Below are 19,089 nucleotides of genomic sequence, written 5' to 3'. Positions count from 1 at the left end.
TATATGATGGATCGAAGTAGATAGATGCAAATCGTACAAACAGCAAAGGCCCACGAAGTATTATGAAGCTACGGAGAGAGCTAGAGAGAGCGTATATATGGAATGAATTTGTTGAAATATATTGATTAGTTTCCAGTAACTGCAATTATAACGATTTTATCTATTTCGCGTTTAACCTAACACATTACTACTACATATACTAAATGTTAAGGCTGCACTGAACATTTTATGAAAAAATTCGACAGATATTGATTACTTTCAATGTAATAACTGCTTTAAAAGTTGACTCTGGTCCAACATTCCAAAGAAGGAAAATGAGTTCCGACTGAAATGTTTAGAAGACTTGTGGACTCAACTCTGCTGCAATGAGCTTTCCATAACTGAATAAGTTACTGACTACTTAAAGCTGTTGATATTATAGTAATGGAATGATCACCTAACAGTCTTATCATAAGTCGCATTAAGATCGGGTCATTCACTGTTTATGGGACCATCTTAATTAAATGGTATTTAAGTAGTGGCTAAAATAATTGATCAACGAAAAAATAATCTACTGAATATTTCATACTGTAAGTATCAGCCTTCCATAAGATAACCTACAAAGTACTATAGTCCTAGTACATATATTAAAGCTATTCCGTTGCCGCTATTCCTCTAAGGAATTATTTAATAATAATAATAAAATAAGGTTATAGCTCGCCGATTTCATTCTGAAATCATTGTTTAAATGAACTTTGTGTTTTCATTATATTTTAGTTCGATTTTATTTCTTTTATTGTAATGATAAAATAAGGATCTGATACTGCTATCTTGAAATTATGTCGTCTGTCTGTCTGTCCCTCTATATGTACAATAACTTTTACACGTAAAGATCTAGAATCTTGAAACTTGGTACAGAGGTTCCACTTGGTCCAAGAAGGAACTCTATTGAATTTTAACTAAATAACTAGATAACTACATATAGGACGTAGTGTCTTCAAACTTTCTAAATACTTCCTTTTCGACATAAATACGTGATGTCAAATTGGAGGTTAATTAGTACATAATAGATAAATAAATAAAGTTGGCTCTCGCTTAATTTGCTATGGATACCTCTTCAAGACTTCCTTGTATCAATTTATTTGTTTAGTGGTGTCTAATTTTGTTACAGAGTTTTGTATTAAAAACACCCACTTTTTTTCTTAATAATTTTATCGAAAATTTATGTTTTTTAGGTCAGACACGTCTGGTTAATACCGAAACACAAACGCCAAATAAAATTGTGGCAAATATGAAAACAGAGAAGAAAAAGGACAAGCAAGAAAATGATGCAGTTGTTTGGCCTGTTTTTATTTTAAGAAGCGACTTGTCTATCTATAAAGTGTCATTTGATTTAAAACTGAGGTGAGTATTACTCAATAAGGTTGGTAGAAATGACCACTGTCTAATTGGTTTGTCTCTCTCTTCTCCTTCTTATATACCATAGTTTTAACTTTTAATGTTTGTTTATCATACATAATATTTAGAAATGTGGCCTTCTGGGTTAATACTATCTTATTATATTGTTTGGACACTGTGTTAGGCTTGAATAAGTGGCCTAATAAACGAGTATATCGTTGTGAGACCGTTTTCCATGGAGTAAATATAATCAATGCATTTCAATGTGAGGTATTACACAAGCGATTGGCTCGCATTCATCTGTTCGTCTATTATCTCAGTTGAAATGCATTTTTTATTTTTATTACGTGCTCTCAGGTGCGTAGCTTTCAAGTCAAGTCAAGTCAAATTTATTGATCACATGTGACATTATACAAAGTACATGTATGAGACAAGTCAAAGTTACATTTTACAAAGTTATCTTAAAAGTATATAAATTAATAAACACGATAAAACATACTTAAAAGTTATTTTTAGAATATGGCTCTAGCTCACAAATGTATTGATGTACACACCTCCGAAAGTTTGGCTGATGTAAATTCATTCGTATATCTATTGGTAATTTGTTAAAGAAACTTATGGCTGCATAGTGTGTGCTACTTTCCAACAAAACAGAACGATGTTGTGGAAGCATAAAGTGATTGTCTCTGAATCTTGTTGAATATACATGGTTAAATTGAAATTTATTAAATTCATAAATTTTGCTATGTAAATACATTATACACGAAAATATATACAGACCAGGAATTGTAAGAATATTGTTTTGTCTAAAGATGCCTCTACAAGAATCTCTAAATTTCATTTTATACATTATCCTAATAGCTCTTTTCTGAAGTACGAATATCTGCTCTAACTCAGAGGTACAACCCCAGACTTCAATGCCATATTTGGCTATTGAGTAAAAATGGGCAAAGTATACTGTTTTTAATACTGATGTATGAAAGAGACGTGAAAGAATTCTCAATGCATAACATGCGCTACTTAATCTGGATTTCAAATTAGAAATGTGGTTTGACCATTTACAATTACTGTCTAGAAGTACCCCCAGCAACTTCGTGCAGTCTGTTTTATCTATTGCTGCTTCTATAGTGGCTTGATGGTTTAATAAATTATTTGACGTGAAAATCATATACTTTGATTTCTCTTTATTCAAAACTAATTTGTTGGATAAGAAATAACTGTTGATGGTGGATAGTATCTGTGTGGTTTTATTTTGCAAATTTTGATCAGACGTTCCTGTGACTAGAATGTTAGTATCATCCGCATAACTGATGATGTTAACCCCAGTCAGTGAATTAGTTAACAAAGCCATATCATTAATAAATACTATAAAAAGTAGAGGACCCAATACACTACCCTGAGGGATACCATAATGGATATCCAATGTGTTTGATTCGTTTACAAGTTCATTAGATGTTATCTTTACTTTTTGTCTTCTATTCTCTAGGTAGGAAGTAAACCATTTTAGAACTACACCACGAATACCAATACCCTCAAGTTTTATTAGCAACAAATTATGATCCAAAGTGTCAAAAGCCTTGGACAAATCGAGAAATAAACCACATGCCTTCTTTCGTCTGTCCAAAGCATCCAACACTAAGCTGACGAAATTTGCAAGAGCTGTAGTTGTAGACGTAGAAGATATAAAACCATGTTGAAAATTATGCAAGACACTATGCTTTTTTAGGAATGCGTTCATTCTAGTATAAACCAGAGTTTCAATTATCTTTGAAAACACAGATAAGAGACTTATGGGACGATAGTTGTTAAGGTCATCTTTATCACCACTTTTGAATAAAGGGATTACAATAGATAGTTTAAACATACTAGGAAATATTCCTTGTTGAAAAGAGGCATTACAAATATCCGTCAGTGGATCTGCGAGAGCATGAATGCATTGTTTTAATAACTTAGGGGAAATCTGATCAAAACCACAACTATGTTTGGATTTAAAACTTTCGACTATACTAGTTATTTCCTGTGGGTTAGTAGGATATAAAAACATAGAAGAACTATTACGGTTTTTTGATGCTGATGTAAACCCACCTATTTTAGTAGGATCCAAAGCGGCAAGTAACTTTGGAGCCATTTCAACAAAATGAGTTTTGAGTTATTTTGTTTCCCGACTGTTAAGTTTACTAAATGCCAAATACATTTCAGTTTATTTGATGATTCGTTTAACTGTCTCATGAAGTGACTACTTTTAGCTGCTTTTAATTTAATTGAATATTCTGCCTTCGCCAAATGAAGGACTGGCCTAAGATTACTATTTTTCTGGCAGATCGTTTCTAAAAGTTTTAGCTGATCCCTTAAATTGTACAGTTCCTGCGTAAACCAATTCGAACGTGTACATTTTTTAGGTTTACATTTAAGTAGTGGAAAATGGGACCGAAAGTAATTTTGAATAGTATTTAAAAAAGCTAATGATTTATCCTCAGCAGAAATTGTATTAAATACTTCTGACCAATTTGTTGACTCAAGGGTTTGAACAAAACGATTTATGTTCCTTTTACTATATGAACGGATGAATATATAGGCATCATTGTCTGTGCTAATGCTACATTGGAACAATTGCGCGCGATGATCAGAGATAAAACCTTCCACAACCATTGTTTTTTGTGGGTGATTTATGTTTGTAGCAATATAATCAATTTGAGTTTTACTAGTTGCAGTAACTCTTGTATAATCATTTACAGTTACGGTTAAGCCATAAGAATCTAAAACATTTACCAAGTTCTGCTTACTTAGTGTATTTGATTTGAAATCTATATTAAAATCACCTGTTAATATTATAGCCTTACCTTCGGAGACTAGGACATCAAGTATTAGATCCAGTTTTGACATAAAAACATCAATAGAGCCACGTCCAGGCAGATAAATACACAACACAACACAATTAAAAAGGCAATAGTCTATTTCAACAGCACTCACTTCAAAATTATATTTCTCCGATTCAGAACATATATCAGAACGTTCCTTCCAAACCACACCCTCTTTCACATGGATTGAAGACCCTCCATGTTCCCCCTGGTCACGGCAGTAAGAAGAAGCCAGAGAAAATCCATTTATATGGTGTAGTTCTAGTTGTTCTTTAGATTTCCAGTGCTCAGTTAAACAGACACATATATTATGTAGACCTTCGCACTGCAGGAAGAACTCTAGTTTTTCAATGCTTGTTGATATACATTGTATATTTTGATGAACTAAGCCAAAACTTTTTTGATTGAAAGTTGAAGAATTTTTACCAACTGTGTCAAAATTTGGAGAATTGAATACTTCTAACTTATTCAATTTGAAACCAGTTTTCTGACTAACACTTGGGATATTTAATAATGTAATATCTGGATCAAAAACTAAGCTTCCTCTGTCTGTTTTTTCTTGCGGTAAAAAAAACGACTTACAACAGCTCCGTGAGGCCAAACTTCGGGATTCATGGCCTTGTTGAAGTTCCCTGAACATATATTTACTTTGAACGATGAGTAAATTGTTGGATGTTTTGATTGAATCATTTCACATGTTGCTTCAGGAAAATTCACTTTAATTAACTCGGTTAGAGAGTCAGTTGTAGTTTCTTTATTAATTCTTGTAACATGTAGAGTTGAAATTTTTGGTACACCCTTAACCTCATCGCTATCTCTATTGCTACCTACTATAATTTTTCTTCGTCCATTAAACTGATGTCGCCTAGGCCTAATAGTTTTCCATTCTTGATCATTTTCCGCCTCATTTATATGTATTTCATCGTTAGTCGGTTTTTCGTCTTGTACTAAATTAATGAACTGATCCATTTTTAATCTGTTTTGTTCAAAAAGCAGTCCTTTCGAAACATCTGTTTTTGTTATTGTTTGGGAATTCCCTTGTTTATTTACGTCAGGCTTTTTCTGAGTAATTACCAGTTCACTTTTTGCTGCTCTGCCCATAAAGTTTTGTTTGTGTTCTTCTTTCTTTTTTTCGGCAATATTTAAATTGGTCGTATAATGTGTTTTGGAGTTCGTAATAGTACTAGTAGATGGCGTTATATGTATCTTTGGTAAATCTGAGTTCTATTTTAATTGTTTTAGGAGAAAAATTAGATCTTCTTGTTCTTGGCACCTTTTTTCTAGATGATATGTAAGTTTACTTAGAGCGTCAAGTTCCTTTTTAATGGTAATAGTCCTGTCTGATAATGTGTCACAGTGAGAACAGGTTATGTTATCTACCAAATTATAAAATTTATTGTCGCTCTTGCTGTTTATAAATTCACCAATATTATTTATATAGGCAATCACTTGTGGATTTGCAACATTCACTGGCACTTTTAACGTCACAATTATGTCGATTAGTTCATTTTTCTTTAATTTATTTAACTCAGTCGTTAACATGGTTGTATCACACGCCGCCATCTTCCATCTTTCCCATCGGATTCTGCGCCTGTTTATTAGCACCCTAAGATTCTATATATGAATAAGGTTCTTTGGTATGGCACCACTGTATTTCAACTCCTTGAAATGGTTTTGTTCATGTATGTTCATACCAATAAATAAGATGGAACACTTGTTCCATCTTATTTATTGTTAACGAACGTGCTCAAAGATATTTAAATTTTAACATGCATTTTATTGGATGTACATATACATCAGCAATAATGTTATTTTAATGTTCAATTTTATTTATGTGTGTAATCTTTTAATTTCTTTACTCCCGATGAAGCTATGAAATAAATGGCGAAATATTGAGCTTTAGAAAAAACAAAGATTTTTATTTAATATAGACCACATACCCTATATTTCCAACATACTTAGAAATTGTTTTTTTTGGTCGGTCGAAATAATCACGTTAAATATATATATATATATATATATATATATATATATATATATATATATATATATATATATATATATATATATATATATACAAACAGTAATGAAATGTAATCTAATTTAGCCGTTATAATAACATAACAGTCCTGAGCACGCTAGCAGCGACCTCAGCAACAAGAAGTCATGAGACTTCTCTTCGATAGCGAATTATGTGAACCGCAAATACAAAGATTACTGGAAGTTAGTGAACGAGATTAGGAATAACCTTTTATTCCGACAACATATCTACAATTCACCTGCGAAAACACTATGTCTTGCACTCTTTACGTAGAGAAAAGGCGTTAAAATTAAACTAAACGATTGCATTTTCTTTTAATTAGAACTCCACCATTGTTCTACACGTGTTTCGAGTTATTTAACTCTTATCATTAACGCTTGTGGTAGTTCACTCCATATCTGACCTAAACCACCTTGTTTCGTCAATATAAAGCTTGGGTGAGTTTCCGATGTTGGAATATCTGCTATGTATGCGCTGCACAGAATTTTTGACGAAACTGATATACATAATTTTCCATACTTCGAACAGGGTATATTCAATCTAGACCTGAAAACATAGTTAGCTGGGTATGAGGAGATTAAACTAACCGTAGCCTTTCAAATACCAATGTACATATTTTGTAACTCATACTTTCGTGCCAAACCCTGTCAAAGGTTTAATTCAAAGATTTCTGTATATTGATTTATTGTTAAATAATTAGAATGGTTAATGAAACTATTGTAGAGATTTCGTGATTACTACCAAGCTAACGTACGAGAAATGGTGGAAATTTAATTTTTGGGACGTCTAGTTCAGGTCTTTTATAAGAGTTTGTAGTCCTTTGCGCAAAATAGATGGTGGTAGATTCAAATATTCTTAAAAAATTGTTTTGTTGTTTTAGATGGAAGCCGATAATTGGTGCACCTCTAGCTATGTCATACACGGCAGAAGAGCAAATCGATGCATGTTCCATAATCTGCTTAAATACTGTTCCTCAAATAATGTGTATATCCTTATGTGATGGTTCTTTGCTTCATGCAGTGTGTTCAGAGGTTGAATCATCAAAGGTGAATATTGTTGAAGAGCTTGCTGTTTCATTATTTTAAGCACTATGTTAAACAACATTTTATTTTAGTCTGGATCTAGGAACTATCCTGCTGCTGTTTCCGAACAGGAATTATTCGTTTTTGAAAAAGTACAATTAGAACTAGGATTAACGACGTGTGAGGAAGATCAGGGAAACAATTCCAAATGTACAGTACAACTGAAGAAGGACGAAGTGAGACCTGAAAGATATTACGCTCTCCACGGTGGTGGAATACATTCTGTCGTCATTTCTTGTATTGATGGTTTACAGCAATTTATAAATGCACCAGAAGGTACTAGTATTTAAGTATTCATCTAACTGAAGAGTCATTTATACTTATTAAAGTTTATGAAAAGTCAAGTTGATTGTTTCTATTTGATTTTTTTTTTTATTATAACTAATAAATTAACAATCAGAATAAAACAATGTATTCTATAAGTTAATGTGATGAGTTTAGGTCCTGTCCCTTGGTTCTGGCGTGATGTGGTCCCCTCCAGTGAGAGAATCACGGGTCCATGTTACTGGTCTGTTGGCCAACGTCGCTTTAGTCTTCTGATAACTCGATGTTGAAGTATTGCGGAAATTAATGGATTGGAGTGTGTGTTCACTTTTTGAATGTATTGTAATTTCTTTTGCTGGTATACTTCTTTCACTGTTGAGATATTGAGATCCTCATAGATTCTTTGGTTGGTTACGTACCAGGGTGCATCAACAATTGCTCTTAAGATTTTTGATTGGCATCTTTCCATAATAGCAATATTAGATTTACTACTACAGCCCCATAGCTCTATGCCATATGTCCATATTGGTTTGATAACTGTTTTATAAATTAGAATTTTATTATTTATTGACAGCTTGGAGTTTTTTCCAATTAACCAATTGATTTCTTTTTGTCTTAGTTGTATTCGTTTTCTTTTTTTGGTGATGTGTTCTTTCCAACACAGGGTTTGGTCCAGGTGTAGCCCTAGGTATTTTGTTGTTTTAGTCCTGGGTATTTCCTCATTGTTGATATATATTGGTGGTGGTGTTTCTCGTCGTAAAGTAAAAGTTACGTGGGTTGACTTGTTTTCATTTATTTTTATTTTCCATTGTTTTAGCCAGTTTTCAAGCTCATACAAATAGTCTTGGAGTTGTTGTGTAGCTATTTTAATGTGTTTGTGACTTGTAAGTGCTACTGTGTCATCTGCAAATGTGCCAATTGTTACGTTATGTGATGTTGGTAGATCAGACGTATATAATATATATAATAAAGGTCCCAGGACGCTTCCCTGTGGAATTCCCGCCTTAATGGGATGCGTTTTGGATATTTCTCCATTTACTTTTGTTCTAAACTGTCGGTTTTCCAAGTATGATGTAAGTATTCGAAAGAATGGTGGTAATATTTGTTTAATTTTATAAAGAAATCCTTTATGCCAAACCTTATCAAAAGCTTGACGTACATCTAGTGATACCATTGGGCAATATTCCTTTTCTTCTAATGCGGAATTGATTTTATGGGTTATTCGGTGGCATTGCTGGATAGTTGAGTGTTCTCGTCGAAATCAAAACTGATAATTTGGTATCCAATCTGTGCCTGTAAAGTCTGGATCTATTCTTTTTATTAAAAGTTTTTCTAGTAATTTGGAGATTGTTGATAACAGACTGATAGGTCGATAGGATGAGACTTCACTTGGATCCTTTCCTGGTTTTGGGAATAATAGTATTTCTGCAATTTTTAGATTGTTAGGCCAATAATTACATCTTAATATTGTGTTAAATGTATATGTAAGGATTACTATACCCTTTTTTGGTATTTGATTAGGAGTGGATTTTTGCTATTTTAACAATTCAAAATATTATTATAACTTACCGATACCCAATTTTTAAGTCACGTATTAATTTAATATTTATTATTGTAGCTGTCGATCCAACATCCGATATATTCATCGAACCAAGTAAAGCTGAGTATTTGGTATGTACAAAGAAGGCGTCATCTCTCGAGAGCATACCAGTAATAGGTTTTGCGTTATACTATGAACCTACATCGATTATTACTCTGCTCGGTGATGGCAGATTGGTCACCCTTGGAATACTATTGAGCACCAATTTACCGAACATTGAAGATTTGAAGATATCGGACGATACTGTAGTGTCTCCGTTAAAAAAGGTATGATTCATATTATTTTTATGGTAATTTGTTATAATACTCTGTTATAATATACTGCGTGCAGAAATTCTCAAAAAGAGAAAAAACTATGCAGCATATATATCAGTCTAAGTATACAGAACATATCTATGGTGTATTACGAATGTTAAAATAAACTGCATGATGTATATTACTTCTATCTCTTCTGTTCTCCACTATGGAGATAGTTTAAATGATTGACAAATGTATTAAAAGGGTCTTTTCATTGTTTTGAAATAAAGTAGACTTTTAACTACAATAGTGGTGTCTGTATTTGGAAATGAACGGAATAATTCAAAGAAAATTCAGTTTCTGCTTACTGCTTTATTAAACTTATCTCATTTTTATTACACTTATCACATAAATTGTTACAAATATTGTCAAAATTCCATACATTCACTTCTTCTTCTATAACATGCTCAATACATTTCATAAAATTGTCTTCATTCACGTGACATATAGCGATGTCAAGGGATTAATTAACATCGCGCATCGTCTCTTTTAAATTAGTGCTTATATAATTTACGTTAAAAAAAGTAAATTGGTATTCAAGAAGTGGTGCAAGACAAACGTCTTTGCTGATTACGAACTTTACCCTGAAAAAAATCTCTTCTTCTTCTTCTTCTTCTAATGGCGCTACAACCCTTTGTGAGTCTTGGCCTGCTTAACAATGTTCTTCCATTCTGCCCTGTCGGATACTCTCCTTCGCCACTGCCTGATGTTCATGGTTTTAAGATCCCTCTCTACGTCGTCTATCCATCTTTTACGGGGCCTTCCTCTTGTTCTGTTTCCTTGGGGCTTCCATCTCTGGACTACTTTTACAGCTCGATTATCTGGCATTCTTTCTAGGTGACCAAGCCAGTTTAGACTTTGTGACTTTACAAATCTGACAATATCTGCGCTCTGCATTAGTTCATCCAGCTCGTGGTTCATTTTAATTCTCCACGAACTATCGCTGCATTGGGTTGGTCCAAATATCTTCCTTAGTATTTTGCGCTCAAATATTCTCAGTTGATTTTCATCAGTGGTTGAGAGGGTCCACGTTTCACATCCATATGTGACCACTGGTCTAATTACTGTTTTGTAGATTCTCAGCTTAGACTCACGATTCAGTAACTTACCTTTCATTAAGTCTTTGTATGCATAAAAGCACTTATTACCGCTAAGAATCCGTGCTTGTATTTCTTGACTGATGTTGTTGTTGTCATTTATTATTGAGCCTAGGTAGGAAAAAGTGGAGGCATATTTGTAGGTATGGTTGTCTACCTTCAGATTCTCATGTTCATTCGATTTTGTGCACTCCATATATTTTGTTTTGCTTTCATTTATATATAGACCAAACGTAGCAGCTTCTCGTTTCAGTTCCATAACTTTTTCGCTTAATACCCTTTTGTTGCGGCTTATTATGGCAACATCATCCGCATATGCGGATGATGTTGCCATCATCCGCCAAAAAAATCTCTACTACCGTAAAAAACCGTAAAAATAAAGCTCTACCAATTTAGACATACCTGGAGATGAGAACAATATCTACCGCCTCGTGAAGCCTCGACATCGAGCAATGCAGGACATCAATCATGTAAAATATATCAACAGCAAAAATCACTAATATTGTTACGAGACCCTCCAGCCATCCTTCGGCGCTAGAGTGAACACGTCTCGACCGTCTGTAACACTACAGGCAGGCTGCAATTCAGTTAAGCCAAAGTTTGTTGTGGACAAACCCTACAGAATCGAAACAAGACAGTATAGGGAGTGAAACGTGCAAATGCGTATTGCATGTACACCGATGTCTCCAAAATGGAAGAAGGCTCAGGATGTGGGATATACTCCAGATCACTAAGAATAATGTGGTGTATGGGCAAAAATGCCAGCGTAGTTCAGAAAGAACTCGCTGGTATCTCCATAGCCGCAGAAGAGATAACCTAAAAAGGTATAGCCAAGAAAACTATAATGATTTGCACAGATAGCAGACAAGCGGTATTAACCTTGAATAGACCAGGTGTCAGATCACGAGTCACTAACCCAAGCTTCGGACGGTAATAACTTCATCCTGAGGTAGGTTAAAGGACACAATTATAATAAAGGCAACCGCATTGCTGACGAATTGGCTAGGAAGGCGATAGGCCTAAGACTCTTATTACCAGAGGTTCTTTTTGGTTGGTCAACTACAATAATCGCGAAAATTGTGAAATGTCACTGCCACACACAAACCGTGAAAAAATGGAAAGAAGAATAAGGATGTAGACTTGTCAAGGTAACACTAAGTAACCTTGAAAATTCGGCATCAAAGAAGTACTTGAAAATGACCAGGAAAACCTTCGCTTGACAGTTGGTTTTTTAACTGGTCATTGTCAACTAAGCAAACACCTTCATATACAGGGGCTAGTAGAGACACCTCTATGCAGGAAATGTGAACGAGAAGACGAAACTGTAGAGCATGCCCTATGTGAATATTATCTTTAATACGAGAGTACGCGTTCGGCGAGCCCTGGCTCAATGGACAATGAGTTAAGGACGACAGCTCCCTGGGAGGATGCACAATAGGTCAATTGTGGCCTAAGTGCTGTGAAACTTAACTCACCCTCTCTACTCTACAGATACAGAAATAGTGCACCCTGCTTTCCTTCGATCTGGAAAAGGCCTTCTATTGCGTGTCACATGATCTTATCTGGCTTATTTTCAGACCACACGACGTTCCTAAAGCCTACTACTTCTGTGTGAAACTTCTTTACACCAAAATCACAAGCTCCGTCAGATGCCTATTAGGAATATTTCCAGCTTTTTCTATCACTGTTGGTGTCCACCAAGAATCGGCGGTGTCCCCACTCATCTTTGTCGTTTGTATGGACACGCTCACTGCCGCCCTTTAAGAACCACATCCATCATCATTTCATCATCGAACCGTTTTGCGGAAGGCACTTTGAATCAATAGCAATGTATTGATCATATCTTAGAACCTACCATTTATCATAACTGCAGGTCCTGATTTGCGTTACATTCAAGATAATGCAAGGCCACATACTACAGTAACAATAAGAGATTGGTTTCATAATGAGGATATTAGCTGCACAATGTTCACACTAGACAAGGTTTTCAAGGTCTTCCTACACAGGAATGGATCTTATTACTTCAGAACGGAATTGATAATTTAATTTTAAGCGTACAAATGTACATTGTTAGATTTTTATGATTTATTTTGACTTTTATGATAAAAATTTCCATTAAATTAGTGTACTTCTTAACTTTTGTTTGATTATTTTATCCTAGAGAAATTATATTACACTGAAATTAAGATGAATTCATTGCTGACTAATCAGGCATTATAACGGTATGTCACTTTTTAAAATCCAATCAAAAATTAAGTGTATATGTCAAAAACTTTGTGTTCTTTAGACATATTTGATATGTGTATTCACGTCTTCTCTCTATAATTTTTGGCTCGTAAAAGAACCAAGAACGTCTCCAGCAGATTGTTTCTATATAAAAATTTATACAATATCAAAATTTGGTTTTTAGATGCTGCAAGAACCATTTACACAATATATAGAGTCAATATTAAAGAAGACGTCTACACATCCTGTTTTGAAATTGCAACAACCAAAAGAAGGGACTCAAGAAGAATGTTATGAAGTAAGTATCGGTTTCTTTTAATACTTTATACGTAATTCTAAATAAGTACTATTTGAAAATTTAGCTTCTGTCGACATATGTCTGCGCACTGTCTTGCTAAATATATCTCGAAGAATCCAGACGTTGTTACAGAAGCAGTCGACTATACTATAACAATTTTCAACTGAATTTTCAATTGAATGTGACTCATCTACAAATTGAACTGAGAGCTAACAGCAACAATGTTAAATGTCAGAAGTAAATTCTTACCGGCACTTACCGGGGTCATTTTTATTATTTATGCTTCGCCAATGTGGATAAGTGAAAAGTAAGATGGTTCCATAAAATTTGCCCCCGTAACAATATACCTTCAGCATACCGGTGGGATTCACGAGCGAATAGTTGAACACGTTCGTTGAATACTTTGAAACATCGGTAAACTTATCAACACTTCGCTGTTCTATATATTTACGACTTTACAAATAGTGGGAATGGGAGAAATAGTTTATTCGTTCAATTTCTGCATCATCGAGCGTCCATGTCTGCATAGGCGTGGTATGTTCTGTTTCTTGTGAATGTGACTTTGTTTTATAATAATAATATAATAGATTTTAATAATAACTTTAAAATAGATTTATCTCTTACCCTTTACTCTTCGTATAACCCTCATATACGTTTTATTACTTTAAAGGTAGGTTTAACTTCTGCCAACTTGTCAGCAAGGTATGTTTCTCCCACTTTTTGGTAGACAATAGAAAGTAGGATTGGTTTTGATAATATTGAAATGGTCTTTCTTGGGTACGATATTTTATTTTCTGTTCTAATTCAAACCACTCTTGGGGTAAGTTTTGAATATATTTATTGGTCCTTTTTTGATAATACTTACATGTTTTATGTTATTATATTCCGAACAAGTTCTTATGTTAATTGTCACTTAAACCTTACTAGGAATGGGTAATATTTTTCTTTAAATGATACAGTGGGAATGGTAATTACGTTTTTATTTAACAAAGGTGTCACAGACGACAAATCGTTATGCCCAAATGGATTTAACAGTCTATAGAATGGCGATCTTCAATATTACCAAAGCTCTTACTCTCTTTTGGTGCCGGAAGAGGATATTGTGTTTCTCGTGGCGCAATAAATTCACAATATATTGTGAATATTACAAAACTGAAATCTGTGAAACATGTTTTCTTCTTCTTCTAGTGCCATCTCCACTAATGAAGGTTGGCTATAACCATTGCAAATTCGTCTTTATCTTCTTCTTTTCTTAAGAGCGTCTGTTTGTTTAACCCGGTCCAGTCGCGAATGTTTTTAATCCAGGATATTTGTTGTCTACCAGGACCCCTTTTTCTTTCGATTTTACCTTTCATAATCAGCTGCAACAACTCGTACTTATCATTTCTAAGTATGTGCCCCAAACATGCTGTCTTTCGCCTTTTAATGGTGGTCAAAAGTTCTCTGTCTCTTTCCGTTCTAGGCAACACCATTTCGTTCGTAATATGATCGGTCCATGGTATCTTCAAAATTCTCGTAAAAAGCCACATCTCAAAAGCTTCCAGTTTTCTCATTAAGTCAACATTAACAGTCCAGGCTTCGACACTATAAAGAAGAATAGAGTGGATATTACATTATTATTTCTGATTTTGTCCACTTGTTCAATATCTTCATTTTTTATCTGGATTAATGACTTTGCCCCTCTTACTGATAATCATGGTTTTTGTTTTCTTTATGTTTATTGTTAAACCAAACTGTTCCCCAGTATCACAAATTGTGTTTAGTAACATCTGCAGGTCTGTCTCACTTTCAGCGATAATGACTGTATCGTCAGCATAACGGATGTTATTTATATTTTCACTATTTATCTTGATCCCGTCTATACAGTTTTCAAGTGCTTGCGTAAATAACTCTTCGGAATATATATATTAAATACTAATCGTGAAAGTACACAGCTCTGTCTCACTCCTCTACTTATGTGTTGCGCATCCGTGCTATTTCCATCTAATGTTACCATAGCCTGTTGGTTCCAATAAAGATTTCTCACTATGTTAATGTCATTTTTGTCGAGTCTTTTTCTCTTTAGACATTCCATGCGAATGTTGTGTGTAATTTTGTCGAAAGCTTTTTTATAGTCTATAAACGCAACGAAAAGATCTTTTTGTTGGTCTCGACATTTTGGGCAAGAGTTGTAAAACTATACAGAGCTTCCACTGTTCCGAAGCCGTTACGAAAGCCAGACTGTCTATTACTCATAACCGCTTCGCATTTTTTGAATATTCTTGCATGTATAATCTTTAAAAATGTTTTTAATAAGTGTGACATTAAGCTGATTACTCTATAATCATTACAGTGTTTGGGGTTCTTGGTTTTTGGTAGCGGAACAAAGGTCGCAATAGCAGCCATTCTGTAGGTATCTCACTAGATTTGTATATGTTGTTAAAGAGTATAGTTATTGCATTTAAATTGTCTTCGTCTATAAGTTTAATCAGCTCGATATGAACTTCATCTGGCCCAGGGGCTCTGCCAGATTTTGAGTTGTTTATAGCATGTTGAACTTCAAATTTTAATATTATTGGAGCTTCCTCGTTATCAATATGTGTTGGTTCCGTTCTTGTGTCCATGAAAAGATCTTCAATATATTTAGTCCATACTTATTTTATTTCAATTGGGTTATTAATAGGTTTAATTGTTTTTGTCAATTAATCGGTTAGTTGTATTTGTTCGTGATTTTCCAGATAATTCACTTTTTTATGTAAATTATAATGATCATGCTTTTTCTGCAATTCTTCCACTTCGATGCATGTTTCCATCATCCACTTTTCCTTAGCCTCTTTTATTTTGTACCTTATTAATTTATGTTTTTCTCTGTACTTATTTGGGTTTTTGTTTCTATATTTTCTTGTTTGTTCCATGCTTTCCAGTATTTCTTGAGTCGTCCAAGGTTTTCGGCTTTCTGTTTTCTTTTGTAGAGTTTATTTCTGTGTTTTTATAACAGAATCTTTGATTTTGCTTTCTTCATTTTTTTATTAATACGAGTTGAAGCCTCAGCACGTATTTCATTTATCTTGAGTAATTACCTTGAGTAAACATGTTTTAGTATTCAGCTTTAACTGGTGCTAGCCCACAAACTGATAATTCAAGATCTCAACGCGTCGTTTAGTCAGACAGTACCGATCACATATCACAATAAGATTAAAATCACATTGTCGCAGCAAATGTCTTATCAGGAAGCAATCTAGGAAATTAAATTAACAAATTTTCATGTAAAAACACCATTTGTTCTATAGTGGATATAAGTTTTTTTATTCTTACTAGACTATAACCATCCAACAAAAGAGCTTCTTTTTAATTTACATGTTTATTAATTTTAGCTTCTTCAAAGAACAGCCCAATGTTTTAGAGATGAATATTTCAAGAACCACATCAAAGTGAAGGATGCCTTAGAGAAGCGAATCAAGACGTTAACCATTATGAAAAGGAATCAACAAAATGAAATCGAAAATATGAAACTTGAAAGAGAAATGCTTCGAGATAAAGCGAGTAATTTAGCGGAGAAGTACGAAGATATTAAAGATAAGCAAGATGAGCTTTTAAAGAAGTAAGTATATCTATAAAAGAAGTCCCTGCTCGTCACTATCATTTCAGTCGTTTCCATCTATGCCTTGATCTTTCAAATCTTCGTCTACTCCTCATCTTCAACTTCATTAGGATCTTCAGCGTTTTTTTTTAGGCTTGATTTCCATTCTATATATTTTTTTAAAGACATCGGAGTTCATTGTAAATGGCCAAACCAGATTAAATTTTAGCTTATATTTCGTCGATCTTACTGTCTTAATATGGTTCTGAAGCTATTTTGTTGTGGCATGTGCATGTTATTGAATATACTTAAAGGAAATTATTCATAATTTTAGTTGAAAATACGTTTATTTTCACGTTTCAATTTCCACTTCGAAAATTGCTCTCAAAATACAAATTAAAATTTGTATTTTGAAACAAATTAAAATTTATATTTGTAATTTGAAAATTTGTATTCGTGATAAGAAATATATTTTTATGCCAGTTTTTATGTATTATAATAGATACTGTCTTCTGTGCTCACATCGTTTTAGCATTACCTGAGAAAAATGGTCGTACTGTCCCATATTTTCTCAGCCTTGTCCATTTTTCTTGGTGTCCGTTGTTACCGGTAGATCAATTTTCTGTTGTTACTTCGTGGATGTCTTATCTTTTAACTTATGTTTTCAGATGTTTTATGTTCCTATACTTATTATCCGTTTTCTCTCGGTTTTCATTCCTGATCCGAGGCTGTAAATCAGTTATTTTGACAATGGTTCGCTTTACGAGAGGAAGTCGTCGACCTGTTGCTCAAGATTTCTCTTTGTCCAGAATTAGGACCGGCTGTAGTAATTTGTAAGTTACTTAATCCACCCACAAACTAATTTCCAGCGAAGAAGTAAGTATACGTATGAATTTATTAAATGATAAAAGTTTTCAAATCATTATGAAATCATTTCTCTGTGTAATTCCATTTTTTGGAGCAAAGCTTCTATACTGGCGTTGTATTACTTTTTTCTCTATAGTAAAATGTTGAGGCGAGCGTCACGGAACTAGCGCCACAAGACGGCATCACGGGTAACGTCACGAAATAGCGGTCTTTACATCGATTCATTACTCTTGATCAATTCGTTTCTTCTTCTTCTTTAAGTTCCATCTTCTATCGAAGGTTGGAAATCATCATGGCTATGCTGACCTTGTTGACTGCCGCTCTAAATAGTTATGCACTACTGCACCCAAACCATTCCCTCAAGTTCTTAAGCCACGATATTCTTCGTCTTCCCACATTTCGCTTTCCTCGAATTTTGCCTTAAATAATAAGCTGCAATACTGAGTATCTTTGCCCTCTCATAACATGGCCTAAGTATACAAGTTTTTTTTCTTTTGATAGTCAATAATATTTCAGCTTCGTTTCCTATTCTTCTAATAACTTCTGCATTTGACATTCTTTGAGTCCATGATATTCGTAGGATTCTTCTGTAACACCAAAATTCAAAGGCGGCCAACCTATTTAGATGCACTTGTTTTAACCCTGGTACATCACACTTATTTTTTAAGGCATGAACTTCACACTCGGGTCTCAGAAACCCAAAGCTGTTTTTTAGCAAAAAAACAGAAAATGTGAATATTTGATGGATTTGGGAGAATATCTAATCTTAGTAGTAACCTTTAAATTTAACCTTGGTGTGGTCTCAGAAAGAGATATATTTGTTGAAATTCAAAAATAACATAAAATAATATTCAAACATAAAACATTGTTATTAAAACAAATAAACATTAAATTGAAATTATCATCTACAAAATACACCTGTATAACTATCCTTGTAACAAAAAAATTAACTCTTTTGGTAATATAAGTCTTAGTTATTCTTAGCCAGGTCTTCAGTTTCTTGGATCTTGATGTTCGCATTCACAGCATAGCTGGGCTCTATATTCCATGCAATATGGTCTGCGACACTCAGAACATGCAAAACTGGTTTTTCTATTTTTTCCTTTTGCACAAAAGCAGCATCTAACTTTTTTTGTTAAATGAACATCTCGTCAGACTCGTCCCCTCCAAACATATCGTTTCGATGTCGTTTTCACTCTCATTCTCCCATAAATTGTCTGCCTCTCTCTGTAATTCTACCTCAGTTTAAGGACGACGATTTTCTCTGCTAGTTGATGCCTTTACTCGACTATTTTCTCTACTAGTTGACGCCATTATACTAAAATAAATAAAAATTGAAACAAAATTATTACCATAAACATCACCCTTGGGTCCGGGGTACCCATGCTTGTACTTCTGGAAATATCTTACCTCGTTGTTTCACTAAAATGCAGCGGATGACCCGTATTCTAACTCGGCTTACGACAGACTGAATTTACATAAAGTGACGACACACATAAACCACTCATGCGCATGTCACATTGC

General features: G+C 34.0%; 1 protein-coding gene across 1 annotated transcript in view; it reads left to right on the top strand.

The window, feature by feature from the left end:
* Positions 1-19,089, top strand: part of mbo (Nuclear pore complex protein Nup88) — a 387,396-nt gene that overhangs the window by 358,516 nt on the left and 9,791 nt on the right. Inside the window, exons 5-10 of the mRNA XM_072525528.1 lie at positions 1,215-1,383; positions 7,157-7,322; positions 7,391-7,634; positions 9,241-9,488; positions 13,026-13,139; positions 16,493-16,719. Of these exons, the coding sequence (XP_072381629.1) occupies positions 1,215-1,383; positions 7,157-7,322; positions 7,391-7,634; positions 9,241-9,488; positions 13,026-13,139; positions 16,493-16,719 (1,168 nt within the window). The remainder of the gene's footprint in view (positions 1-1,214; positions 1,384-7,156; positions 7,323-7,390; positions 7,635-9,240; positions 9,489-13,025; positions 13,140-16,492; positions 16,720-19,089) is intronic.

The sequence above is a fragment of the Diabrotica undecimpunctata genome, chromosome 3 (genome assembly GCF_040954645.1).
Source record: "Diabrotica undecimpunctata isolate CICGRU chromosome 3, icDiaUnde3, whole genome shotgun sequence".
Classification (NCBI taxonomy): Eukaryota; Metazoa; Arthropoda; class Insecta; order Coleoptera; family Chrysomelidae; genus Diabrotica; species Diabrotica undecimpunctata.
This window is presented reverse-complemented; position numbering and strand designations above follow the sequence as displayed.